This window comes from Malaclemys terrapin, chromosome 7 (assembly GCF_027887155.1).
Source record: "Malaclemys terrapin pileata isolate rMalTer1 chromosome 7, rMalTer1.hap1, whole genome shotgun sequence".
NCBI lineage: Eukaryota > Metazoa > Chordata > Testudines > Emydidae > Malaclemys > Malaclemys terrapin.
In genome coordinates, this window is record NC_071511.1 from 94,321,615 (window position 1) to 94,349,511 (window position 27,897).

General features: G+C 42.8%; 2 protein-coding genes across 3 annotated transcripts in view; both read right to left on the reverse strand.

Annotated features, from left to right (window-relative positions):
• Positions 1–2,650, reverse strand: part of PANK1 (pantothenate kinase 1) — a 37,252-nt gene extending 34,602 nt beyond the window's left edge. The window contains exon 1 of one of the 2 annotated variants that reach the window (XM_054035258.1): positions 2,117–2,650. In XM_054035258.1, the coding sequence (XP_053891233.1) occupies positions 2,117–2,318 (202 nt within the window). In that variant the 5' untranslated portion in view covers positions 2,319–2,650. Of the gene's footprint in view, positions 1–1,331; positions 1,530–2,116 lie in introns of those variants that run through there. The other variant, XM_054035260.1, reaches the window with a different exon arrangement.
• Positions 2,651–12,810: 10,160 nt separating this feature from the next.
• LOC128840818 (C-factor-like) lies at positions 12,811–26,689 on the reverse strand. Its single transcript, XM_054035261.1, has 3 exons — positions 26,363–26,689; positions 22,511–22,688; positions 12,811–13,457 (listed from the first exon to the last, which is right to left on the reverse strand). The coding sequence occupies exons 1-3, from the start codon at positions 26,687–26,689 to the stop codon at positions 13,171–13,173; spliced, it is 792 nt and encodes a 263-aa protein (XP_053891236.1). The 3' UTR covers positions 12,811–13,170.
• Between the last annotated feature and the right edge of the window lie 1,208 nt (positions 26,690–27,897).

Sequence of the window (27,897 nt, forward strand, 5' to 3'; positions counted from 1 at the left end):
ACTCAATGCAGACATACTGTTTATACTAAACAAATAATAATAATAAAAAAGATATTGAGTGGTGACATTTAGATATTAAAGTTAAAATAAACCATTTATGTGAAAAAAAAGGTTCTTAATAAGTAGTGCTATGAAAGTTACAGCTCAACAAACAAGTTATTTTTTAACAATAAAACAGCTCTGTTCCTACAGTTAGTTCGAGAGGAAGGGGTTTTCTTGTTTTTAAATCTTTTCACTGTAAGCTACTACTATCATTGGGCAAGTCAGGGAGGTGAACCACCACCACCGAGGATATAAACAAGAAGTTTTTGTTGCACCTTATTAACTACCAGGTTTTTTAACCTACTAAAAAACCAAACTCCAGTCCAGTAAGCCTGTATTAAAATGAAGAACAAAGTTATCTTGAATGTGTTGGTTTAGCTTTATCTCCTAACAAGTCTTTTTTACACATTTGGTGAGAAAGAAACTTTACTTTAACAACAAAAACACCAAAAAATTCCACTGGAGAAGGCATCTATGATCAAAACAATACATCTCATGGAATCCAGAAGAAATCCAAGATATCTTAGATTTTTTTTTCACATTTTAGCTCAATCTACACACAAACTATTTTGTGCTTAGTTTAAACTTCATTATGTTTTGGCACAGGGTATTTATGGTTCTAACTATTTCTGATTACTTGCTCAGAATATGCTGAACTTTAAAACTCTACACAAAGTAGAAAGTGAATGAGGTCAATAAATCTCAGTTCCAACCACTACAGCAAGCATGCAGCAAACAGTAGAGCTGTTTGTTCCCTAATGTCAATTCACAATTGGATTTACATATAAAGTTTTTGAATTAAATAGCTTTCTTTCATAATTGAACCTAGGTATTAAAAGTCATCCATTACTAAGAAAATAGAGTATATTATCAGTAATCAAGAAACACATAAATAGTACAAATATTTTGAATACATTTGGACTTCCAGCTTTAAAAGAAATATGTTAAGTGTGTAGTTAATTTACCAGTCCTTAAAAAAAATAAAAAAAACAACAACAACAACAAAAACTAGGCAATAACCACAAAGAATACACTTTACATTCAAATTTCAGATTGTATCAGCAGTATAAATAAAAATGCTTCCAATAAAGCAGATGAACCAAACGTTTCATTTCTGGATGAACTATTCTTCATTTTACAGGACAACATATACAAGTACAATATTATTCCTATGCAAAAGTGATTTGCATTTCCTTTTTTTTTTAGTAATGAAATACGAAAAAAACAGCAATAAAACATTAACAAGTCTACTAATGACCTTAATTCAGATGTCCATATCATTTACTTACAATGGTTCTTAGCAATTATGAGCTTCATTGGAATGTCTAAGTCACAGAGGACCATGCCAAAGACAGCTAAATTAATAACTGATTCAAGGTGTCGCCTACTGATAATCCAAGGCTATATCAACTACAAATTTACATCCCAAGGTATCGGAACTGTAAGCCTTTTTTAACAAGGTCACATTTATGCCAGTTGTAATTTAGGAAATCTCTCATTTTAGCTTTCAGACACAGCAATTTAGAAACCAATCCACAAACCCACCACCTTCCAGCCTCCTCATTGGTCAATCGCTGACCCAGCCCACATGGTATCAGTAGGTGTGTCCCCAAAACACAGTTTTATTGGCTGGAATAAGATGGTATTTAATGAACTGATTTTGCCGGAGGGGTGGGGGGCGACTGTCAGTCACACTGCAGAACTCCTCAGTACACTCACCAAGCTGGCGAAAGGGGGAAGAATGGGCATCCCTCCACCCCTGCAGCTGGCCTTAGAAAATCCCTGACCTCAAACAGTGAAACAGATACAGAGGACTTGGACTCGTTTATAGGCAAAGTCCTTGTTCTCCAGGAGGAGGTCACACGGGATCCCTTTTCCCCTAAAAGACTAACAGGAGCCTGGGGACCTCGGTGGGGCCAGGCAATAAAGGAACAGAAGTCGGTGAGCTAGGGCTTGTTGGTGCACGCGTAACAAGCCCTTCTCCCCGCGCCGGTGGAGCGGGCGAGGCAGCGCTGCAGGGTGTGTGGAGGGCAGCGGGCGGCGCAAGCCTGAGCCCGGCGCATGCATCACTTACGCGGCCTGTTCCGTCTGCCCGAGTCCAGCCGTCTCCGCAGCCTGCATTTCTTGGCCGGGGAGCCGTGGCCGGGCACCGGCGGCTCCTGGCGCAGCAGCGGCGGCGGGTGGAAGCCGTTGTGCAGCAGCCCGTTGAGCAGCGAGCCGGAGGGGGCGGCTGCCGCCGGCGGCGCGCCAGGCTGGGCTCGGGGCCGCTCCCCCATGGCGGCGGCGGCCTCGCTCCTTTGTCTCCGCGCAGCGGGCGGGTTGGGCCGGGTTGGGCGGCGGAGCCTCAGCGCCCGCAGCTCATGCTGGTCCCGTCCCCGCCGCAACCTGCTCTGGATGCGGCGCCGCTGCCGGCGCCCCCGCCCCCGGCCTCCTGCCGGCAGCGCACGGCGCAGGCGTCCTGCCCGCTGCGGAGGGGGGCGGTGGTAGCGGCAGCAGCAGCATGGAGGTGCCCCGCGGCCGCCTCTCGCCCGCTGCAGGGACGGAGCGTTCCGGGCTCGGAGCCGCCGCTGCCGTGCGCGTTCCCGGTGTGCGCCCAGCCCGGCACCGCGTTCGGGTGCGGGGTCGGGGGCCTGCCTGGCTGGGGATGTGCCGGGGCGGGATGAGCGCCCGGCCCTGTCTGTGCTTGCTGTCCGCACCGCCTCCGCAGCCCCGCCACCTCGGGCTGTGCGGCGTGTCCGGGGTTGCCCGTCTGGACGCTGGGTGTCTCAGCCCTCAGCTGTCAGGGCATGTTTGCCCTGTACTGCCTGCGTTTAGTCTGTGTGCTGCTTGTCTGGCTTTGCTTATGGGATCTGTTCACCAATGCTATGTTTCTCTGGCTGCCTACTGTCTGTGTTGTTTCAGAGTAGCAGCCGTGTTAGTCTGTATCCGCAAAAAGAACAGGAGTACTTGTGGCACCTTAGAGACTAACAAATTTATTTGAGCATAAGCTTTCGTGGGCTACTGCCCACTTCATCGGCTGCATGCAATATAGATGCATGCAGCCGATGAAGTGGGCAATAGCCCACGAAAGCTTATGCTCAAATAAATTTGTTAGTCTCTAAGGTGCCACAAGTACTCCTGTTCATTTTTGTCTATATTGTGTTTAGCACATGGGTGCCAGGTTTGTATAGATTTTGGTGGTGCCCAGAACAGGTCCAAGCAGAACCATCCAGTCTGGGGCAACTGCCCTGGGCCTTGTGCTTTGGGGGGCCCTGCAGTTCACGGAGATGTGGGGTCCAGGCAGAGCCATCCAATCCATAGGACAGACCAGAACAACTGCCCAGGCCCTGCGCTTCAGGGGGATGGGGGGGTCCAGGGTGGCCTGGAGGGTTAGCAGGGGGCATCACGCCGAGCAACCTGGCCCCAGCCTGCCCCACTCCACCTTGTCACCGCCTGGCTTCGCTCGGGGGAGGAGGAGGCAGAAACCGGAAAGACTTGGGGGATGGGGTGGAATAGGAGCGGGCTGGGGGCAGATCGCTCAATGCTGTTTGTGCTGCTACACCGGCACCAGCCCCCCCCCACTAACCGCCAAGCTGCCCTGGACCCAGAGCCCTGCACTTTGGGGGGCCTGTGATTCAGGGGGTTGCGGGGGTCAGGGTGGCCTTGAGGGTTAGTGTGAGGCCTGGTGCTGGCAGCAGCGAGCGACCTGGCCCCAGCCTGCCCCCTCTCTGCCCCCATTCCACCCCCGTCTTTTTCAGATTCTGCCCCCTCCCCCAAGCGACGCTGGCAGAGCAGAGCAGGGTGGGCTGGGACCAGGTTGCTCGCTGCTGCTAGCGCCAGGCCACCCTGGACCCTGCATCCCCCTGAAGCGCAAGGCCCCCTGAAGAACGGCAAGTCCAAACATTAGTGGAGCGGGGCCCACGTTCCTAAACATTGGTGAAGCACGGGCACCACGGACCCATATAACTTGCCGCCTGTAAGTGTAGCGTATATATGTACAAACCTGTATGTGTGGCTTGGGTATAGAGTGCTGTGAAGATGCGTCCACTGCCTCTGCATGTCTATAAACTCAGGATTTCTGTGCATGCTTTGTGCTTCATGGAGAGTTGTGTATCTGCATGTATGATCTGTTTTGTTATTTTTGTGTGTGCTGTTACATGATTGTCAACAGTGACTACTCAGACCTTCAGTGCATGTGACTTCATGCCTTTCCGGTTTGTTGGCTTTAACTACAAGTCTTTGGCAATCCTTTGGTGACTCAGATATTTTATCTGGCCTCTAAACAGTGCAAAAACCCATTTACTGAATGAAATATTATTAAATGATAAAATGCATTAGCGTAACAAAATGCATATAAAATTAGGTGAACTGCATGGTACCTACTATTGGGTATTTGAAAATCACCATAACTGAAACACATTACAACAAGCATATTCTGGGTGTTGGTTCATTCTTTCCTAAATGTGGTTTTCAAACTGCAGATATATTACTGATTGTCTCATAGGGTGCTGGTGGGTCAGTTGGTGCTGGCTCCCTATATCCAGCTGCTATTACAGGTTTCCAGGCTCTTGTAAAGAAGAAGTGGGAAAGAAAGGAGAGAGAGAGAGACTAGTTGCCTCCAGTAGGGGTTCTTGCTCCGGCAAGACTAGACAGCTCCTTTTTCGCACCATCAGAAGCAAGAATGAATGGCCAGGGAATTATGTTCAGGGGAATAGAGGACTAGGCTACAGCAAACCTCGTGCAACAGGGCAGAGTAGGGGGGAAAGGAATAATACAATTGAGAGTTTTCAGAGTAGCAGCCGTGTTAGTCTGTATCCGCAAAAAGAACAGGAGTACTTGTGGCACCTTAGAGACTAACAAATTTATTAGAGCATAAGCTTTCGTGGACTACAGCCCACTTCTGTAGTCCACGAAAGCTTATACTCTAATAAATTTGTTAGTCTCTAAGGTGCCACAAGTACTCCTGTTCTTTTTACAATTGAGAGTGCGAGATTAAGATAAAAAGGTGACAGTACTTTTGGGGGGGAATGCACTGAGCACTTACCATTTTAAAGAAGATTAAAGTACCTAGATACTTTTGTGATATTTTACCACATGAGCAATTGCTGTACTTGCAATAGGGATGCTGTGCAATCATAAACAGAACTACTGATAACAGGTTGGGAAGGGATGGGGTCTGTAAAACAATTCCTGGATTAAGATCTGGTCAGCACTATGATAGTTTGAGAATCCCTGCCTTACTATATTGTATCTAAACTAAAAGCCAGACCACTGCATCTTGAATTGTGATTTGGTGACCATCAGACCACATGTGGTCCATGGAGAGTTGGCTCTTTAGTGTGCTGGCTTTTCATCTTGATTCCATCTGCTAATGCACGTTATAGAAAGCTAAGGTACATTAAATACTTTCCTGATATTATTTTCCCCATGTAAATTGCTGCAGGTGCCACAGAAGTGCTACACAATTGCACATGAAGGGTGGTAGACTCAGTAGTCTTGAATATGAGAAATGAGTCCATGAAAAACTGTGTCTGTAAGATGTGGTCCTTGCTATTAAATTATAGATGAGTCTAGATAACAAAAACCACAACTGTAAACAAAAAAAAATAGTATTCCAAAATGCAGAAAGTGTCCTAAGATAAAGAGAAGGGTGTGATGTCAGATGATCCAGCTGACTCATTAATATGATTAACAGATCTGATTTAAGTGCCTAATAGAGTGTGGAGGAATAGACACTTTTTCATGTGTGAAACAGTTTTGAGTTAAGTTTTATCCTAAGGCTGTCAATTAATTGCAGTTAACTCAAGCAATTAATGAAAAACAAATTAACTAGATTAAAGAAAGTAGTCACGATTAATCAGTTTTAATCACACTGCTAAACCATAACAGAATACCAATTTAAATTTATTATAAATATTTTTGGATGTTTTTCCATGTTTTCAAATGTATTGATTTCAATTACAACACAGAATACAAAGTGTACAGTGCTCATTTTATATTATTATTTTTATTACACATTTGCACTTCAAAAAAGATAAAAGAAATAGTATTTTTCAGTTCACCTCACAAACACTACACTGCAATCTCTTTATCGTGAAAGTGCAACTTACAAATGTAGTATTTTGTGTTAGGTAATGCACTCAAAAAAGTGTAAAACTTTAGAGCCTACAAGTTTATGCACTTATCCACTCAGTCCTACTCTTTGTTCAGCCAATCGCTAAGACAAACAAGTTTTACATTTATGGGAGATAATGCTGCCCACTTCTTATTTACGTCACCTGAAAGTGAGAACAGACATTCACATGGCACTGTTGTAGCCCATGTTGCAAGGTTTTTGTGTCAGATATGCTAAGCATTTGTATGCCCCTTCATGCTTCGATCACCATTCCAAAGACTTACATAGGGAGGTCGTCCATTGAAGCTAATAGGACTAGGCAAGTGCATAAAGTTAAGCAGGTGTGTAAGTCTTTGCAAGATCAGTGCCTAGAATAAGACATATCATCAATTCTTTGTCTGTCCTTCAAAGGCATATTTGAATCTCAGAAGTCAAAGTAGTCCCCCCAAATCCACCCCCTCACTGCTTAATGTTGGCTCCTCATTAGCTGCCCCTCATCTGCTATTTAAATAAAATGTGGCAAATTTATTAATTAAATAAACAGAGCTGGACAGGAAATGGTTTACTTGACTCATAATATTTTTTTTCTCTCACCAACAGATGTTGTTCCAATAAAAGATATTACCTCACTCACCTTATCTCTCTATACCTAGCACACCACTTTCGTGGTATTTATCCATAAATGTCATTTGAGTTCTCTAATAAAAGCCTATGTCAGTGATCCTCACAATCACTGCAAGATGTATGTTTAAGGATTTGTGTACATGTACTAGAACTATGTTCTAAAGTCTGTCACCAGCCACAGAGAAAAACAGGTGTCTTCCAGACAGGAAGACTTTCTGTCAAAATGTAAATTAAACATTGTAAGCCAGCACAATGGGAGCCTTATTTACATACTGAGCCAGGACTTGGAGGATAGGAGCACACTGGAGAATGAACGACAAGGGCTTGCCCTGTCTCTGGGGGCAGACAATGAACTTTGGGGGATATAAGGGAAAGGCAAAAGGACACCCTTTTATCCTGCATCTGGGGAAGTAATCAGGCAGTGCAATTACATTCATGAAAACAGGATCCCAGCCTGCCTTGGTTGGAAGCACTGTATAGGACATTTGGGTGAGATAGACTTCCTGACACAGAAAGTTAGCCTGTTCAGTTACACCTCTGGAATGTGTTATGATTTGGTTTATATGTAAACTTTCCACTTCCATTTTTTACTGACTAGCTCTTAAATCTTAATCATTGATAGTAAATTTGTGATTGTTTTCACTATAAATATAACTCAGTGCTGTGGTGTTATACAAGAAGCTGACCCTGTGTTGAATCGAACAAGCTGGGGGGTATAATGTTCCTCTGGTATAACTGAGTGTTCAGTGGATAAGGGGCTAAACAGTACAGAGGAACACTTGAAAGGGGCTTGGGGACTGAGAACACCTATTGTTAACCTGCAAGGCCACGTAAGGACTGGCATTGCCCTGAGGAGATGGTTTGGGTGGCTAATATACTGGAGTTAAGCACAAACAAGTCTTCCTCTTGCTAGAGGCAGGAGGGTAACAAGCTGACTCAGAGTCGTGGTACTCCAAAAACCATCACACACGTAAAATATGGTTCAAAGCAAATCCTGCTAATAAAGTTTTAACTTTTGAATATGGGAAAAGGTGTGACCTTACTAAATTCTATGTTCTTACAAAATTCATCATAAAATTGGTTAGTGATGAACTGGCAATTTCAAAGCAAACATTTTTAGAGGACACCACCCTAGCAAACTTAATGATAGTGATGGTTAAGATAGACCATTTCCTACTCACTCCATTTTGGAAACCAGTTATGGCAGACTTGAGGAGGGCTAGATCATTAGTTTGGCTGTGTTGTCACTTTGATTTGCATTACTTTACATTCACGTTGAAGTTAACTATTGTAGTCCTTACTCAATGCTTAATCAGACAAATTTCCATTGTTTTCAATGAGTTTTGCCTGATTAAGGAAAATCTAACAAACTGAGGATCAGATTATGCTGTATACAGCTGTGGAACGGGGAGACAAGAAGGCTTCCTTCCAGTTTTGTGGCCTGCACAAGAGCTCGGCATATCTGTACTTTGGAAAGTGCAGAGGCTGTTCCTTCTCTATTCCTCCAGGGTGCACACAATGCCCTAGAGGGGGATGCAGGGCTATTACTTCGCTCCATATCACACCATCCCATAAATGGTGACCGGAGCAGCAGGAAAATAAGCAGCACTCTTATGTTTTCCTCCCTCCGGAGTAGAGAGGTATGTCTCTCCACTGATGCTAACATGGGGTTGTGTTTAAATGGCCCCAATGGTTTGTTTAAACTTTTGGTGTTGAAAAAGCCATGTAACTTGATTGTAAGACTCGGCTAAAACCACATACAATACTCAACAGATGCTTAATCTTTCTAAAAATATCAGTTTTAAGTACTTATTTTCAAAGTACTGAAGAGTTCTGAGAAGGAAGGGGCTGTGCTGTGAAAACAAGTTCTTTCCTAAAGGTTCCAACTATCTGGTTACCATGGTGGGTAAAAAGAAGCAAGATTTTTAGAAATAAACATTACATTAGTGTCCTGTTGGTTTGCCATAGATCTGTTCCCTACTACCACTAGAGTTGGTGACCTTTTAGGGTTGTATATAAAGTAGAGCTGTCAATCGCAAATTGCAAGTGATTAACTCAAAACAAATTAACTTGGTTAAAAAAATTGTGATTAATTGCAGTTTTAATTGTACTGTTAAACTAATAGAATACCAATTTAAATTTATTATACATATTTTGGATGTTTTTCTACATTTTCAAATATTGATTTCAATTACTACATAGAATACAAAATATATACAGTGCTCACTTAATATTTTTATTACAAATATTTGCACAGTAAAAAAAAATTTATTTTTCAATTCACTTCATACAAGTACTGTAGTGCAATCTCTTTATTGTGAAAGTGCAACTTACAAATGGATTTCTAGGCTCTAAAGTTTTACATTGTTTTATTTTTGAGTGCAGTTATGTAAAAAACAAATAATTCTACATTTTTAAGTTTCACTTTCAGGATAAAGAGATTGCACTACAGTACTTGTACAAGGTTAATTTAAAAATACTATTTCTTTTGTTTATTTTTTACAGTGCAAACACGTGTAATTAACATATAGCGAGCACTGTACACTTTGTATTCTATGTTGTAATTGAAATCAATATATTTGAAAATCTAGTAAAACATCCAAAATATTTAAATAAATGGTATTCTATTGTTTAACAGTGCAATTAAAACTGCGATTAATTGTTTTTTTAATCTCGCGATTAATCATAATTAATTTTTTAATCGTTTGACAGCCCTAACATAAATTGAACATTTTAGTGAATAGTACAGCTCAATATATATGTAATGAACAAGAGTTTTTCTCTTTTGAAAAAAAAAAAAAAAAAAAGAATTTCCAAACTTTAGTGTTTCACTGATTAAGTGTTCGGGACAGAAACAAAAGAAGAGCCACATAGGTAGGGACCTCTTTCTCATCACTAGGCACATTGTGCTAAAAATTATTCCAAGGACCTCTCCTGCATATATGCAACTTGCATTTTTATTCTGAGAAAATCAATTTTGAAGTCACACTCTTCTTACTAAGACTCCTAGAATAAAATGTAAATTTTTCTGTAATACAATAGGGATCACTGAACTTATTGTGAACAAAAAGTTCTTTTGAATATAGTGTGTCTAGGGCTAACTTTTTACTTTGATTATCCTTTACATTCCTAGGAACAAATCAGATTTCTAGAGCTCCTGGCTCTGAATAGTGCTGGCAAACTTTTAATTTTGTTACACTGAGAGACTTACCTTATTTTTACATGGAACTTAGAGATAGAGGTTATAGAATTACTTGTAGTCAACCACTCTAAGCAAAGGCATTATATCTCTATTCATGCTTTCTTTTTGTTGCACTGAGGAATTTATTGTTTTAAAGTTCTCTCTGTGCCCACTGAAAACAGATGTTATTGTCCTATCACATCACAAGCTCTAATTAATCACAATAATACATAGCAAGACAAATACTTTCTTCGGGCTGGTTGTTCTGTCTAGGGATACTGGGCATCAATTTATTTTTATTTTTCTGGCCAATTTATAAAATACTCCCAGTTCCAAGGTTTCAAGGCACACAGTTTTTGTTTTTTTAAATACACCATCTCATTTTAATGAGGAAATAAAAAAGAGAGAGAGAGAGAAAATAAATACCAGTCCCTTCATATAAAGGCTTGGGAAAATGATTGGAGCTTAGTGACCACTATATTAATGATTAAGAGTAACAAATTATCATAATGTCTTACTAGGCATTATGAATAAACCTCCAGATGCACAACATTTTCCCTTAGAGAAATCTGAAACCTAGCTGGACCAATCATTCTCTGTTGATGACCTTTTCCCTGAAGGAAGAAATGGCAAGTTCTGATCTCTATCTGAAGAAGCTCTGACCATAACAAAGTGTGGTCTTCACCTCTTTGATCACAAAATCCAGCCTAAACACAAGATCCAGAATGTGCCCACCTACATGTATAAAGGCAGCAGAAGGAAATAGGCCCACAATTGATATGGTGGATATGAAATCCTGAGCCAATCAAGAAGAGCCATTGTTGGTTTTATGGCCTCTACATTATAAATATGCCACTTTTCATTCCTCATGTCCCTACCAGGGTTGCTGGAACAATTTGTATAGTGGGGGTGCTGAGAGACATTGAACCAAACTGTAAACCCTGTATATGATGGATACCACTTCAAGCCAGGGTATCTGGAAGCATCCCCACACCTGTAGTCCCAGCACCTATGGTTCCTACCCCCTAGTCACTTAAACAAAATGAACACATACCAACAAACCAATTTTTGGAGTGGACTGCCTCCTGCATATCAAAACAGATGAAAATAACACTGGGTTTAAAACAACACTGTTGCTAGCAGGGGTTAGATTCCCAGATCAAGGAGAGAAAACACTGTTTTCTGACAACCATGTAGGCTAGACAATACTGGAGATTAGTTTCCTAGGTAATCTAGTGTCGTTTTATAAAACAATTTTCAGAAAACGCTTTTCCCTGGTCAGAGAAACCAAGCTATAATCCTTGTTTCTGCTGTTCAGAGAATCCATGCTATAATCCTACCAACCAACCAAGTGTAAACCTGGTTATACCTAGCTTGGTTCCAATCATAGCGTACATGTGGCCTTCATGGGCAATATGAGGAGTGTGTAATATCCTCCTGACTTTATAATAAATAATGCTTAATGCTGATATAGGACTTTGTGTCCATAGATCTCAAAATATTTTATAAAAATCAAAAATCATCATTATTCTCATGTTACAGATGGGGAAACTGAAGCAATGGTGAACTGAACAAAACAAGTCAATGGCAGAGCTGGGCCTAAAGCTCAGGATCTCCTATCAACCAAATGCTTTCATTTCTTCAGACTATGCTATCTTCCATGTCACATACAGTATGTTCATGACATGGGCCCTTGTAAATGTCTCCCTCTTTGTGTTCAATAACAGAAACAAGGATTTATGTATGTCTCATTTCTGCAGGCCGCCTCACATTTCTCATTTGTGTTACTTTCTTTTGTTCTGACTCCCTGAGCCTACCACACTGAAACCCCCCCACAATTTTTCATCAATGTTTTGTTGTCCTGTTTTTAATACCCAAGAAGATCTTCATATCTTTATTTTGCATATACACAAGTGTGATGTGATTTAGCTGTCACCAGTATGATCAAAGTTCTGAGTAGTCAGGTTGTGGACAACAAAACACAAGGACTGTAAACAGTATGCTTGGCGTAGTTTATGTGATCTTCCACTGCGTCACCAGTTGTTTGATTTTCTGCTTTCTAGTACATCTCTTGGAGCTGGACAAAGTTCACAGGGTAAAGAGTACTGCTCAGTGATCTATATAACAGTTTTGTCAATCATTCTCTTGTCTCATTAGGCTCAAGCTTATGTGTACTGTGCAGCAACGATTTCACATAAGTCTGTAAGTGGCCTGATTTTTAGAATAAGTATGTACTTGTGCCTCCAATGAATATGAACCTGTGATGTCATTGTCCATCCCCAATCCAAGTACTGAGAGTTACATTTGAACAACATGAACATCTCACTGAAACTTGCCAATCTTTCTTCTTTGTTATAACACGTGAAAATAAGTCAGAGCAACTATGACAAAATTGTAATCAGAATTCATGCTCTCATTGTATGGTAAATACTTAAAATACAGTTAGCACCTGAGTTTTTAGGGGAGGTGTGTCTGTTTGTATGCAGGGGGTGGGGGTTCCCTGCAGCCAGTAACCTTTAAATCTGGCATCTGTCAATAAAAGAGGAAAAAAAGAGAGGTGGGGAGAAAGAGAAGGTCTGCAGCAGACTTGCCCAAAATGGAGCCAATGTTCACAGCTTTGCACACTGAGTTCTGTTTTCATCACTGTCAGACGTCACCATTAGATTTGATTTGATCAGATCTGTCCTGCACTGTTGTATCACCTTTCAAACTGATAGCATAAAAAACAAAGAGAGAAGGTTACAGGAAACAATCTTTTGAAATGGCCTGTCTCTCACTGCTATGTAATCCCTTTTCTCTCTAACCTCAGCCAATTTCCAGAAACCAAGGCATGGTATCTGAATAAATAAACACAAATCTTTGCAGCAAATCATTAGCAGTATGCTTTATTATCATTAATAAAATCATAACTATACTCTATACTTTATTGCACTTTTCTTAGGGACTCTCAAAACCTTTTAAAAACATTAACAAATTTAGCCTCAAGAGCCCTGAGATTGGTAAGTATTATCCCCATTTACCACATAGTGAATTAGAGGCACGGAGAAGTTAAAGTGATTTGCTCAAAGTCATACAGCAAGTCAGTGACAGAACTGGGATTAAAATCTAATATCTTTTGGATGCCCCCATAATATGCCACAACAAAAGGTTTACTAAAGCATTAATCTAGCTAGGTATTTATATTGCTCTCATCTCCACAGTACCGGAGCACCTCCATTAAAACAAGTCTTTACCAAGGTAGTGCAGATCCATCCCAAGCAAAGAACCTTCCTGTTTTCCCCATATCAAGGTTCTCAATAATATTCATTAGACAATTAACCGAATATTCTGGGGTGAACAGTTTGTCCTTGGGAACATTCCTGTGATAAGGCTTTGATAGGTCGGTATTCACAGTTCCTGGATGCAAAGAAACACACACCACTTTAGTTTTCCCTCTTCCAAGTTCAATGCTGAGATTCTTGGTAGCCATGTTCAAAGCTGCTTTAGACATCCTGTAGCTATACCATCCACCTAAAGCTAAAAACAATATGTCAGGTAAGCAAGTTCTGCAAAGCCACAAGCAGCATTGTGTCATAATTGTCGCATGTTCATATATTTGGCAGATTTCAGAATAATATATTAGTGAATATCCCTTTGGTCATTTGCTGATACATACAGCATTATCCCATATTTTTTAGCCATGGGGAAGGCTGTATTTCTTTCATGAAAAAGATCTAGCAAAACCAATGGAATCATCATTATCTTGCTTGTCTTTCTAAAAGATAAGTTCCCTGCTCAACCAGATGTTATGAATTTGATGCAAGAACCACTGCATAAAATTCTGTGGTCTGTGTTATGATAATCTATTTTGACTTTTTGCATAACGGTCCTTAAAATATATGAAAAACACAACAAAATAAGTAATTATAGAGAAAAGAACAGTCGACTCTTACTATTTACCCCTTAGTTTCCTTCTAAATTCAGTTACCTAGTATTTGTACATTTACCTCCCCATGTTTATTTGCCCAGAGACAGATAGGAAGTCAATGGCAGAATTGAGGTAAGTTTTCAGGACGTCCTTTCTCCCAGTTCTGTACTCAATCTACTAGTTAACACTGAATTCAAGGTTCATGTTTACCTATTCAATGCTAGCATTGCCATCTGATTAAAAAAAATACCATAGTGTCTATTTTAGAATTACTTGTGCTGGATAATTAATTCCCTGAGAGTATGAGTCATGCAGTCAGAAATGAGTAACACTCTCTAATTTTATATTAATATTATACATAAAATAAAAGTTTTTTTCCTTCTTCACTTTTCCTTCTTACTTTAGCATGTAACTAATCCTTTTCACAAAGTCTCAGAAATGCAGCTTTATGTAAAGGATTTTTTAAATTTACTGTTAGAATAATTCTCAACTTTTTATAAAGCTGTTTATCCAGAAAAATCCACAGTGTTTTACAAATGATATATAAAAGGTGTATAAAGAAATGACTTCCGCACCCCCTAAATGCACGCACATTATGAGGTAAACATGCAATGTATAAGCTAGTGCACAGCAGTACTACACAACAAAATACAACTGGAAGTGAAAGATATATCCAATTTAAACTGCAGGAGGAAGTTTAGAGAAACAAAAAGGAATAACTCAAAATGGAATTTTGCCAAGACACCAGCGTTAACATCCTATTCTTGAAAAAAAGGGCCTTAGAATCTTCAGTTACCATAAGTGGTCAGGTTCTTTGGTGCTTTATAAACACACTATCAATTTGTATCATGCCTTTCATAATTTCGTTCTATAAGAGGTGCAAGCAAAGTCTGAACAAAGAAGCCTGGTATGTTTCAAAACCGCTGTTTCATTGGGAAAACTGACTGGAACTTGTAACAGCGTGGGATATGACAGGATCAAATTATGAACTCTATGTTGTACTGTGTGGAAACAGTACCGATATGACTGCATACATCTGAACTTGCCCAAGGGAAAGCCTCTTATTAGGCTGCAATCCAGACAGTCGCCCTGCCTGGGGGCAAGGGGTTTGGCACCTCACTGCAGGGCTATCACTGAGAAGCCATCAAGACTGCAATCTGGGGCCACTGACTTTGATTGTCTCTGAACTTTTGGCCCTACCCCCACAGAACAATGTTTTTTCTACACGAGTTCACAACATGGGAGGATGAACAACTATGGCTGGAGGATCTGGAGCTTCTCAGTTGGAGCACACATCATAAAGACAGAGACCCTATTTAAGAGGGAGGTTCTGTTCTGTGCAGGCGGCTGAGCATTGCCAGCCGTAAGAAGGACGTGCAGGAGAGACACTGCCCAGCTTGAAACTCTGATCAACCGCTGACTCTCAGAAGGGGTGAGCTAAGACTAGGGGCATCTCAGGACTTCTGTTATTTTCAAAAGATCTGTAACTGTGACCCAAGAACCTTTTAATGCCAACTGGCCAGGGGGGTTATAGAAATCTCATGAGTCTTGTGTATACATTCTAGTTAATCAAAGAATGCCATGCGATCTCAAATAAAAGCCATTGTCACAATGGTCATTAGTATAATTGTGAAATGTATGTACAGATATTATGTAAGGAGTTATATACACACACACACACACACACACATACACTGAAGCACTATGTTTTTAAAGTCTGTATCAAGGTAGTGGTCAGCAGCAAAGGTGAAAAACAGGTTTGCCTCCAGACAGTATGTAAATTAAGCATTGTAAGCTAACACAATGGATGTCCATTTACATAAGAAGTCAAATGTTAACAAGGAGGTGTGAAGTCAACACGGAAAGAGCACACTGGGAAAAAAAAACAAGTCACGGGTTCTTTCCAGTCTAAGAGTACAGACAATGAACTTTGGGGGGAATTTCTGGAAAAGAAAGAAGACACGCTGGGATTCTGCATCTAGGAAGTAAGTAGAAAGCATGTTTATATTCATGAAAACAATATCTGCGCCAACCTTGGTTGAAAATGCTGAAGAGAAACTTTCCATAAAACTTTAATAGATAGGTATTAACCTGTTACATTTAGTCTCTGGAAAGCAAGTTATGATTTTGTTTTATATATAACCATTTGTTTCCAATATCCTTGCTCATTATTGCCGGAATCTTGGATCCCTAATAGTAAACTTATTTTTGTTTTCACTATAGAATCATAGAACTGTAAGGGATCTCGAGAGGTCATCTAGTCTAGCCCCCTACACTCAAGGCAGGACTAAGTATTATCTAGACCATCCCTGACAGGTGTTTGTCCAACCTGCTCTTAAAAATCCCCAATGATGGAGATTCCACAGCCTCCCTAGACAATTTGTTCCAGTGCTTAACCACTCTGACAGTTAGGAAGTTTTTCCTAATGTCCAACCTAAACCGCCCTTGCTGCAATTTAAGCCCATTGCTTCTTGTCCTATCCTCAGAGGTTAAGAGGAACAATTTTTCTCCCTCCTCCTTGTAACAACCTTTTATGTACTTGAAAACTGTTATCATGTCCACTCTCAGTCTTCTCTTCACCAGACTATAAATATATCTAAGTGCTGTGGCGTTAAGCAAAGTCCTGATCCTGAGCTGACTCTTACAAGCTAGTGTGTCTACCACTGTTCCTTTGGGAACAGCATGGTTGGTAGTTCTATGGGTGTTCAGTGGATAAGGAGCTGACAATACAGGGAATGCTCTGAGAGGGTTCAGGGGTTGGTGTGGGCCATTCACTAACCTGCACAGAGGGAGTGAAGGCCTGAACAGGTCCTGAAGGAAGCGCTTGGTGTGTTGCCAGAGGCTAGTAGATTCAGGGAACTGATTCACAGCAGGCACCAAGAAGGCTGCCTCACGCATAAGGGCAAGTGGTGGTGAGGTGTCTCACAACCCTGGGTACCCCAAGAGAGTGTCACAGTAACTCTTGAGTCTTTTAAAAGTAAAAATTACTATGGTTAAGAAATTCCATTGTTAAGCCTGTGTTCTTTGTTTTCCTGCCACATTGTCACTGAAGGGCTTAAACTAAAAGCTCAGAGAACCCACAGCCTAAGTGAAAGCATGTGTAAGTGAGTGGAAGGTCCAGGAGACCTGAGGCACTGGTTTCAGCATTTAGGGCAACTGGACTGCAGCACCTAAACATCCGAAACAAGGGCATCAGAGAAGAGTTGTAAGCCTGGGAATGTGACCTAGTTTCAGAGCTAGAAACATTAACTAGATTCTACCCAGACCCTATTGACTCAGAAGCACATGGGACCCAGTGATTGGATCCACTCACAACAGACTGACCATAAAGTGGGGCAGTGGGCCAGTTTGTAACATAAGTAACAAATCCTGTTCCTATGATTCTGCCTTCTCATTCATAACTTGAACTGTAGTAGACTTACCAGCCCCAAACCTTACCCTTTTCAAGGCACAGAAGCATCCAATGTTATGGTTACTGCTTACTAGACCAACAGTAAAGCCATCCAAATATCTTGGCAAATGATGCTACTTTAAAATTGGCAGTATTCAAAATATTTATCGAGTTCGTGTTCCAATTTATTTTGAGATTTGTTCCTGTTAAGCTTCGACTGATATGATAAGAATCACTAGTTGGCTTAAATTGTGAATGTAATAAACTGATGCAATTGAGTGCCTTTCTTTCCAGCTCATTTTTTATTGGCTCAGGCTCTCTTTTTTTCCATTCTGAAAAATAATTGCTAGGGCCGTTCCGAAGACTCCTATTTTGGATAGCCGAGAACACAAAAAGGCATTTACATTGTATATTTTATGCAAACCTGCAAAAGAAGAAACAGTCAGTACTCTCAGATGTGGAAAGAAACCACTCCAAAGAGTCAAATCCCTTATTAAAAGTATTGTGTTGCAAAGAAAGCAGGATCATCAATGACTATCTGGAGAAATTATAAACACATCTGTTTAATAGAGTTTTAAGTCTCTCGTCCAGGTAAATTGTAAATATACTCATCAGTCATTTATGATTAAAACTAAGCTATTCATCAAAGTCACACTAGCCTCTCTAAAAGGTATTTGTAAATGTGGAAGTCAGAACTCAAAGTTTAAATAAAACTTTTTAAAATGTTCTACATTTTAGGACTATCAATCTTGACATTTTCCTTTCAAATTCAACTATTTCTGTTAATATTCATACTGCCCTATATATGTTTATGGCACTTTACTGAACACATAAGACACAGGGTGAAATACAAGTTTTAAAATTGGCTTTGATGGTGCCAGTATTTCACCCACAATCCATACCCTGGAGTTTACAGACTAAGGGTATATCTATACAGCAGCTGGCAGGTGTGATTCCCAGCTTGAGTAGACATACACATGCTAGGTCTGCTGGAGCTAGCTAGCAGCACTAAAAATAGCAGTGTGACTGCAGCAGCACAAGCAGCAGCTTGGGCTAGCTGCCTGAATACACACTCAGGGAGCTGGTCAGGACTGTACTCAGGCAGCTAAGCCTGAACCCCTTTGACAACACTGCTATTTTTGGTGCTCTAGCTCAAGGAGAGTTTCCAGAGTTACCAGCCAGAGCAGGGTCCAGCCGCCCAGCTCTCCAGGGGATCTGGGGTTTTCTTGTCAATTTCACAGCTCCTGCCATGAAATTGACAAGACAGCCAATGTAAGGTAGACACTGCCTCCCCCTAACTACACTACGCCTCTTGTGGAGGTGGAGTTATTAAGTCAGGGAACGTCTACACTAGCAGAGTCACAGCACTGGCAGTTACAGCGCTGCTCAGAGGGCGCTGAAGGGAAACCACTGTTGTGTGTTCATACTGTCAGCTGCCTGCGCAATAGCATGTTCACACTTGCAGTGGTATTCAGAGCAGTGCACTCTGGGCAGCTATCCCACAGAACATCTCTTCCTCTTCTGCCGCTAAGAGTTGTGGGAAGGTGGAGGGGGTCTCAGGGCATCATAGGTCCTGTCCCAATGCCCCATGATGCATTGCTTCACAGCCCAGCAATCCCTGTGCTTCTGTCTGCATTTGGCGTCATCTTTCAACGGTTTATGTACTGCGTGCTCTGCCTCTTTGGTCTGCAGGAATGGATCCCACACTGTTGACCAATATGTTGCTCGCTCTGACTAACACGTCATGAATGGCAGTGGAGTTATTCCTTAAACTACAAAGGCAAGAGGAGTGCAACATTGATCTCGCCATGCGTAGTAGCTACGACACGAGATTGCTTGTGGCATTCACGGAGGTGCTAACCACAGTGGAAAGCTGCTTTTGGGCTTGGGAAAAAAGCACTGAGTGGTGGGATCACATCGTCATGCACATCTGGGATGACGAGCAGTGGCTGCAGAACTTCTGGATGAGGAAAGCCACATTCATGGGACTGTGTGATGAGCTCGCCCCAGCTCTGTGGCACAAAGACACAAGAATGAGAGCTGCCCTGTCATTGGAGAATCATGTGGCAATTGCACCGTGGAAGCTGGCTACTCCAGAGTGCTACCGATCGAATGCTAACCAGTTTGGAGTGGGAAAGTCGACCGTTGGACTCATGTTGATGGAAGTATGCAGGGCCATTAATTGCATCTTGTGCCGAAAGACCATGACTCTGGGCAACATGAGTGACATTGTGGATGGCTTTGCACAAATGGTCTTCCCTAACTGAGGAGAGGTGATAGATTGCGCACATATTCCAATTCTGGCACCAGACCATCTAGCCTCTGAGTACATTAATCGGAAGGGGTATTTCTTTATGGTTCTCCAGGCACTTGTGGATCACCGTGGGCATTTTATGACCATTAACGCAGGCTGGTCTGGAAAGGTGCATGACACATGCATCTTTTGGAACACTGGCCTGTTCAGGAAGCTGCAAGCAGGGACTTTCTTCACAGACCAGAAGATCACCATAGGGGAAGTCAAAATGTCCATTGTGATCCTGGGAGACCCTGCCTACCCCTTAATGCCGTGGCTCATGAAGCTATACATGGAACCTTGACAGTAGCAAGGAGCAGTTCAACAACAGGCTGAGCAAGTGCACAGATTTAAAACTCAGCCACTACTCACATACCTGTCACTAACTAGCTGACCCCAAACAAGCACACATGAGCCACAAGACCCCCAAAATGGTGAGTAACCACAGGGACAGGGGAGATCAGTGTTCCAGGACCGTATTGTACAGTGGCCACGTGGCTCTCAGGGAGAGCCAGCACTGTAGGGGGGGCCTGATAATCATTACTGTCCCCACATTTTCCACAGGCTGTGTTCATTATGGAAGATATTTCCCTGTTGATGGTGAGCAGGGAATCAAGGGAGGGTCTTCTCCAAGACTGCGGCTTCTGCCCTGGCCCTTATGCAGCTCGCCTGTGTGCAGCAATGGTCCCCTCCCCCGAGGTGATGGCACAGTGGCACGGGAAAGTTACCCTTAATGGGGCAAGAAACAATGCGGCTCTGCCAAAGAACCTACAGCAGTGGATTGCCCAGTATCTCCATGAGAGTTTCCTGTAGATCTCTGAAGCAGATTCCCATGAAGTGAGGGAGTCAATCAACACGCTGTTCCACCACTCAGACTAGGCATGCGGTGGTACGCGCATCATATAGACACACGCCTGCTTTCTGCAACCCTCCTGCCTCCAACAACTTGCTTCAGCGATTCCCAAAAGCAAATCCACTTACCAGGAGCCTCCTCTCTCATTTGCGCTTCGCCAAGCTTCGACAGCTGTGACTGGCTAGCCTACTCCGGGGTAGATAAGAGCTCCAGGCTGCATGCATCTCTAATCTCCGAGTCGTCCTCTGCCTCTGGGTCCCCCTCCCCATCCTCATCCAAGATTTCCTCCTCCTGGCTCGGTCCACTCTCAACTGGCAGGCGAGCCACCGAAGTATCCACAGCGACCTTTGCAGTGGAGGTGGGGTCACCACCGAGTATCGCGTCCAACTCTTTGTAGAACCGGCAGCTCATGGGCACAGCACCGGAGCGGGGTTTTCCTCCCGCGCCTTGTGGTAGGCGTTCCGCAGCTCCTTCACTTTGACCCAGCACTGCAGTGTGTCTTGGTCATGGCCCCTTTCTGTCATGCATCACGAAATCTGTCCATAGGTATTGTAATTCCTATGACTGGAGCGCAGCTCGGACTGGACAGATTCCTCTCCCCAAATGCTGATGAGGTCCAGCAGCTCAGCATTGCTGTAAGCAGGATTTCCTGGTGCGTGGAGCAGGCATGGTCACCTGGAAAGATGTGCTGAGACCACTGCACGCATCACCGAGCAAACAGGAAAGGGACTTTCAAAATTCCCAAGGAATGTACGGGTGGGGATGATGGTTGGTCACCCAAGGGCAGGGCAGTAGAGTTCAAACCGATGACCAGAGAGGCAAGAACAGGCATTGTGGGACACCTCCCAGAGGCCAATCGCAGCGCTGTAATCGACCTGGGTATCTACACTGGCACCGCAGCGCTGTACCCCCAGCGCAGAAAGCTGTACGCCTCTCATCGGGGTGTTTTTTTTATAGCGCTGCAAATGCGCAGTTTCTGCGCACTAAGTGGCTTGGCAGTGTGTACACCTCAGGAGTTACAATGCAGAAAGCTGCTTTGCCGCACAGAAACTTGCCAGTGTAGACAAGGCCTCAGTGTAATAGGGCACTTACATCGGTGGGAAGAAGGCGGAAGTGTAGACACTGACATAATTAGGTCAACATAAGCTGCTTTATGTTGACCTAACTGTGTAGTGTATACCAGCCCTGAGGCCTTTAACTCTTGTAACAAGTGTTACATGATCTTTTATGACTGAAGTCTGAGTTTCACATCTCACACAAAAAACACCATGTGAAATCCTGGCTCTGTTGAAATCACTGGCAAAATTCTCATTGACTTTAATTGAGCCAGGATTTCACTCATCATCTCCAGCATCAGAATGACCCCTTGCATCATGCGTGGGACATCAGCTCAATATTGAGTCAAAGGGGAAAATGCCACACAATGAATCCATACCAATATCAATTCCTGAAGTTTGTGAGTTCTCTCTCTAGGTATCCAATTCAATGACTGGCCCAGCCCAACACTGCTTAATTTATGAGATTTGACAAAGTCACATCCCCAAATGGTATAGCTCAAAGCCACAACAGAAATTGCATTTAACGTCTCTAAAGTTTATATTAAAGAGACTTACCTATCCAAACACTGATCTTACAAATTATGAGGGATAACATGAAACCCTCTACTTAAATTATAAGAAATGTTTACAAAAACTTGTTGGAATGGATTTTTCAAATACTTCTTCAAGATTCATAGTGCACACACTGTCTGGAATGTTTGATCAATAAATATGTCATTCACCAGGTGCACCTGAACAAATAGGAACATACACATTTTAAAATTAAAAAACTGCTGCAGCATACAGCACCATAATTACTTTTAGCAGCGAGATAATTCAAGATATATTCGTTAGCCAACAAGTCAGTACAATTTAAGCAGAGTTATTCTTTTTACTGCACAAACCATTTTTGCAGGAAAAATCTAAATGAAGATGCAGTAATGCTTAGAAAATTATAGTGATCTTCTACATGGTTATTAGCTACGCTGGCCCACACCACCTGGATGTTATAAAACATTAATATATCAATCTTCTTATATGAAAAATAAGTAGGTTACTGCATAACATTCATGTCAAACAGTACTTACCATTGTCTCCTATGGAGCCTACTTTAGCTGTCAGGTTCACCAGTATGGCCCTATGCTGTTTGGCCTGGTCAGCAAACTGATGTCCAAATGCTCCAGTTCCTTTCCGCAACAGAGGGGCAAAATATTTAGCCATCACTAGGGGCCCTATGGTATTTGTTGCCAATGTTATGGAAAGACCCTAGAACATTAAAAAAGAAAGAAGAAGAAGAAATAAGTAGAAATAAGTAGAAACTGCAAAGGTAAATAGCCTACAGCCAGCAAATGCCAGTTTTAAAGTTCCATCTTGTGCTAACAAAAGATATGAAATCATCTCTCATCATCTCAGTGTGATATCATTATCACTAACAAACATTACTCATTATTGGTCCTGACTTGGCCCATCTGAAATGCTGGCCATGGTATACCGTAATGTAAGGGGTGACCCTTCTAGAAGTGTTGACAAATCCATACTACTATAGTTTACATTGTGGTGATGCTCAAAAATCCAGTGAGGATCAGAGTCCCATTATGCTAGACAGAGTACAAATGCATCAGAAGGTATTATCTGTCCTGAGGAGCATTCTTTTTTAAAAAGACAAAAGATAAAAGGTGGGAGAAACCATGCAAGCAAAGTAATGTGCACATGCCTTATTAATTCCATTTCTTCTTCCTTGTCAAATTATTACCGGTAATTCATTTTTGTTTAGTTAGAGTCAATATGGAGCATTGGTGCTTTGTGGCATTTTGTTCCATGCACTTATTGAAGAGTCTGTTGGGCTAGTTAAATTAAAATGATTTAACCTAAAACACCAAGTAGCATATATATTTTTTCTTTTTAGTGTCCACTGACACTGAAAACAAAGAATTAAACTACTTTAGCTCTTCCTGATTTTGCTGATATTGTTTGAACTTTGAAACATTGGTCACTGGGTATCTGCAAATAAACAACTGGTACTAAAACATGTTGTTTAGTCTCAGGAGCATACAGGTTTAAACGAAGAGATCACAGCTCAAATTATCTATTCAGGTCATCAGAATTTGAAACTATAATTACAGTCAATTTTATGTATACTTTGGAGTTAAATTATTAACTAGGAATACCAGAGTGAAGGTCACGAAGGCCATTCCATTCTAAGGCTCCAATACTGCAAAGATTTATGCATGTGCTTAACTTTAAGCACGTGAGGAGTCCACGCATCAAGGCTAATACATTTGTTTTTCTTTTCTAAGAATTTTCTAAAAAATCTCAAACTTAGTCTCAGCCCAGGAAACCAACAAGATGAATTAAATTAAGAAAAGAAACAAGAGTTACTTAGCACACAACACAAGATGAAGGGATGGAACAGGAAACTTCTGTAACTAAGGTTATGTCTAAACTAACGCTATTGTCGGTCAGGGGTGTGAAAAAGCATACCCCTGACCGACATAGTTTCACGGACAAAAGCGCCAGTGGGGACAGCGCTATGTTGGTGGGAGATTCTCTCCCGCCGACTTAGTTACCAACACTCGTTGGGGGTGGTTTAATTATGCCGACAGGAGACTCTCTCCCGCTGGCATAGAGTGGCTACATGGGAGACCTTACAGTGGTGCAGCAACTGCCGTACAACTGTGCCACTCTAAGGTCTGTAGTGTAGACATAGCCTACAGAAACACAGGCAAAAAGGAATAGCCCACTTAGCAGACAGTTATGCTTAGTGAAGTCATTTCACGTTCAGAAAGAGACAAAACGAACACATAAACCCCCAAACCATTATATCTGATGAAGACACAGTGGGATTCTCAAAAGCACCTCATAGACTCATAGACTTTAAGGTCAGAAGGGACCATTATGATCATCTGGTCTGACCCCCTGCATGCTGCAGGCCACAAGACCCTTCCCTGGACTCCGCCGTTGAAGTCCCCAATCCTGTGTTTTAGTGACTTCAATCGGCAGAGACCCTCCTGCTAGTGATCCCTGCCCCATGCTGCGGAGGAAGGCGAAAAACCTCCAGAGGCTCAGCCAATCTACCCTGGAGGAAAATTCCTTCCCGACCCCAAATATGGTGATCAGTAATACCCCGAGCATGTAGGCAAGAGTCTCTAGCCTGACCCTTGTTGGCCATTATACTATTTACGTACCATTGCTTGGTTTTCCTTGGCTACTATGTTTTACCATTAAACCATTCCCTCCATAAACTTATCTAACTTAATCTTAAAACCAGACAGGTCCGTCGCCCCCACCGTTTCCCTCGGAAGGCCGTTCCAATATTTCACCCCTCTGACGGTCAGAAACCTTCGTCTAATTTCAAGCCTGAACTTCCCCACGGCCAGTTTATATCCATTCGTTCTCGTGTCCACATTAGTACTAAGCTGGAATAATTCCTCTCCCTCCCTTGTATTTATCCCTCTGATATATTTAAAGATAGCAATCCTATCCCCCCTCACCTAAGTGAAGCACAAGTCCCATTGAAAAACCCATCCTTAATTAGAAATGCTGGCTAGCTGCAGGGATGCATAGCCAAACCTGAGTTGCCCTGTGACCCCTGAGGCCAGGCTGCAACACCCAGAGAGGGACCCAGGCTCAGACCTATGAGACTGGAGCTGAGCCCCATTGCAGGGTCGGGTGAGTGCGGTGTGGGCTTCCCCTCCAACCCTTCTCCCTGCAGCCCCCCCTCAGTGGTAATTTCTTTGGAAGAGTGCAGGCCCTAGGTGTCAGGTTTTATCCCAGGCTCCCTAAAGCTCTGTGCAGCCCTGGCTAGTTGGTCTACTGTGAAACCAGTGGAAAATAATTTTACTTCCACTGTCATTATTGTGGAACATGATGTAAGGATGTATGTTTGGGGAGACAAGGGAAGGGATTGCTTTTTGTTATTTCATAGCTCTCTGAAAAGTGTGCTAGTGCCATTTTTCCTTTTTTTACTCTCACTAAAGACTGTTAAGTAATTTTTGAGTTGGGCTAACTGGCCAAAATACATTTTATTCAACATACTTTTCAAACATTCTTTGCAGTTGCATAATGCAAATGTACTTACTCCTCAATGTGCTATATGTTTAGACCATGCTAGTTTTGAAAGAAAGTTCTGAAAGCCCAAAAATTACATCTTGAACACACATGGTGCATTTTCATTACTGAAATATACCTGCACAGTTCCAGATGGGCACACTCCATCTATCTGGAAGCATGCGTGCTGAAGAATAGGTGTCCAAACAGGCCCTCTAAATTTGGGCACCTTGCGTGTCCCTTTTTTCTTTTCCCATTGGTTGTTATTTTTAATTACATAAACACATTCCGTTCAAATTTCATGCATCCTGGAACTTTGCACTCCAGAGTGCACTGTGCATTGATGAGCATGCAACAACGGGAATGGCTGGCTGAAGAAAAAGCCCACTAGACCTGTTTGTGTTGCCATTAAGACTCCTTTCTCCTGGCATTGGATGTGGCCCAGCAGGTGGCATGTCTTTTCTTCTCAGGCCGCTAGTCACCTATTTCAAAATGGACATGCTTTTAAAGCCATTATGCACTTTCAGGTGTCTACTGATATATTTATTGAAATACACCAGCTGCAACCAGATGTTCTCAAGCAATGGCTTCACGGTTACCAAGCCACCTTCAATAAAAAAAATCACCCTCTTTTTCAGACCTCTTTCCATTATCAAGGATCCCCCCCTTCTCTCCACAGCACGTCAATGTAGTCTGCTGAGATTAATTAGCAAAGACTTAAACCGACACACAATTTGGATAAAAACCCTGAGCAGCTGAGCTCCGAGGGAATGCCCTGGCTCAGAACGGGGGTCGTCCAGTTAATCCCACAGGAGCGAAATACAGCAGGTCTGCACTAACTACGCATTTTTTTGACCCCATTGATGTTTCCACTGAGGGAAACTCTGGCCCACCTCTGCTGAGACCTCCTGCAAGCTCTTCTCTCCTCTGCCGCTGGGGTGCAACATTGCCCCAGAGTTGATGAGTAGATCCAGCCGGCCATGCTCCTTCGCCACTGCTTCCGCTGCCTCTCGGATCTCTGCCTCCCGAGTGGCATCCAGCCGCAGCACAGTGAGGTTCTGGGGATACAGCCTTTGCAGCGCGTGTAAGGCGCTGGCTGCTTCGGGGCTCCTGCAGGTAGCGATCACTCTCGCCTCTTTCCGTGCGGATAAAATGTGTTTGCAGAAGTGCAGGCCGAGCCCTCGGCTGGCTCCTTGCACCAGGACCACCCCTCCTGCCATCGCCCCTCCGGCTACACCCTACATCTAATCCTCCCCGCAAGGCAGCCCCCAGCCCGATACCGTATGCTGCCCGCTAAACCCACAGGGCTTTGCCCTCCGCCCAGGCAGCCCCAAGAAACCAGCCTCCCCGCCCCGCTCTCTAACTAATAAGTGCTAGTGACATGCTGCATTCACCATAGAGGTGCATGGCTGCAGAGGGGTCCTTCCTGGCAGAACAGACCCAGTTCCCTTGCACCTTTGCATGGGCCAGGGAAGCTGCTACAGCTCTCAACGGGCACAGGAAATGCATGTTCTCAGCGCTCCCGGATTTCTGTCGCACTGTATATCATCACATGCATTCAGCCCCTGCTCTTAGCTGCAGGGGAGGTGTGTGAAGACACCTGGGATTCGTAGTGCCCTGTCTCGTTTCTGTGTTGGCAGCTTATAGGGATTGGACTCCATTTCCCGGGACTGCCTGGGCTAGGAAAGGCGTTATGAATACAGCGGCAGAGGAAAAAGCCTGTTTTCCTGCCCAAAGGACCCTGGGAAATGAAGTCCCAGTCTCATTTGCTCCCGTAATAAAGCAAGCACCGGGAAACTACATCATTATTCTATTCAGTAAGGCTGTATTAGGCCTCCACGCCTATCAGTGCGGTCAAAGTGTAAAAAACTGAGGACAGACCTATCATGTAATTGTAGATCATGCGGCTATTGTTCCTCCTCCCCCCACAGAGGGGGCAGTCCAGCTGAGCTTCCCCCTGCCCAGGTCAGGATTAAGGAAGAGTTAGAGAAGCATAAGGGGATGAAAAGAGAGATATTAGACATAGTGATGCAATATTGCCAACTATATTGTGAGAGTCACATTTGGTGTTTTTCTTAAAGCATCAGCTACTGGAGTCAAGTGGCTATGTGAGAATCTCAGCTTTCATTTTAAAAAAAGTTAGGTCCATATAAGAACATAAAAATGGCCATACTGGGTCAGACCAAAGGTCCATCTTGCCCAGTATCCTGTCTTCCGACTGTGGCGAATACCAGGTGCCTCAGAGGGAATTAACAGAACAGGTGATCATCAAGTGATCCATCCCGCTGCCCGTTCTCAGTTTCTGGCAAACAGAGGTGAGGAACACCATCCCTGCCCATCTTGGCTAATAGCAATTGATGGACCTATCCTTCATGAACTTATCTAGTTCTTTTTTGAACTGTTATATTTTGGGCCTTCACAACCTCCT

Excerpts from the sequence above, each read along its gene's own strand:
- LOC128840818 (XM_054035261.1), bottom strand. The coding sequence starts at position 26,689 with ATGGCAGGAGGGGTGGTCCTGGTGCAAGGAGCCAGCCGAGGGCTCGGC. Across the intron at positions 22,689-26,362 it reads TGCAGGAGGTCTCAGCAGAG|GGTCTTTCCATAACATTGGC; the intron begins GTGGGCCAGAGT and ends TTAATGTTCTAG. Across the intron at positions 13,458-22,510 it reads AGGCTCCATAGGAGACAATG|CTTTAGGTGGATGGTATAGC; the intron begins GTAAGTACTGTT and ends TATTGTTTTTAG.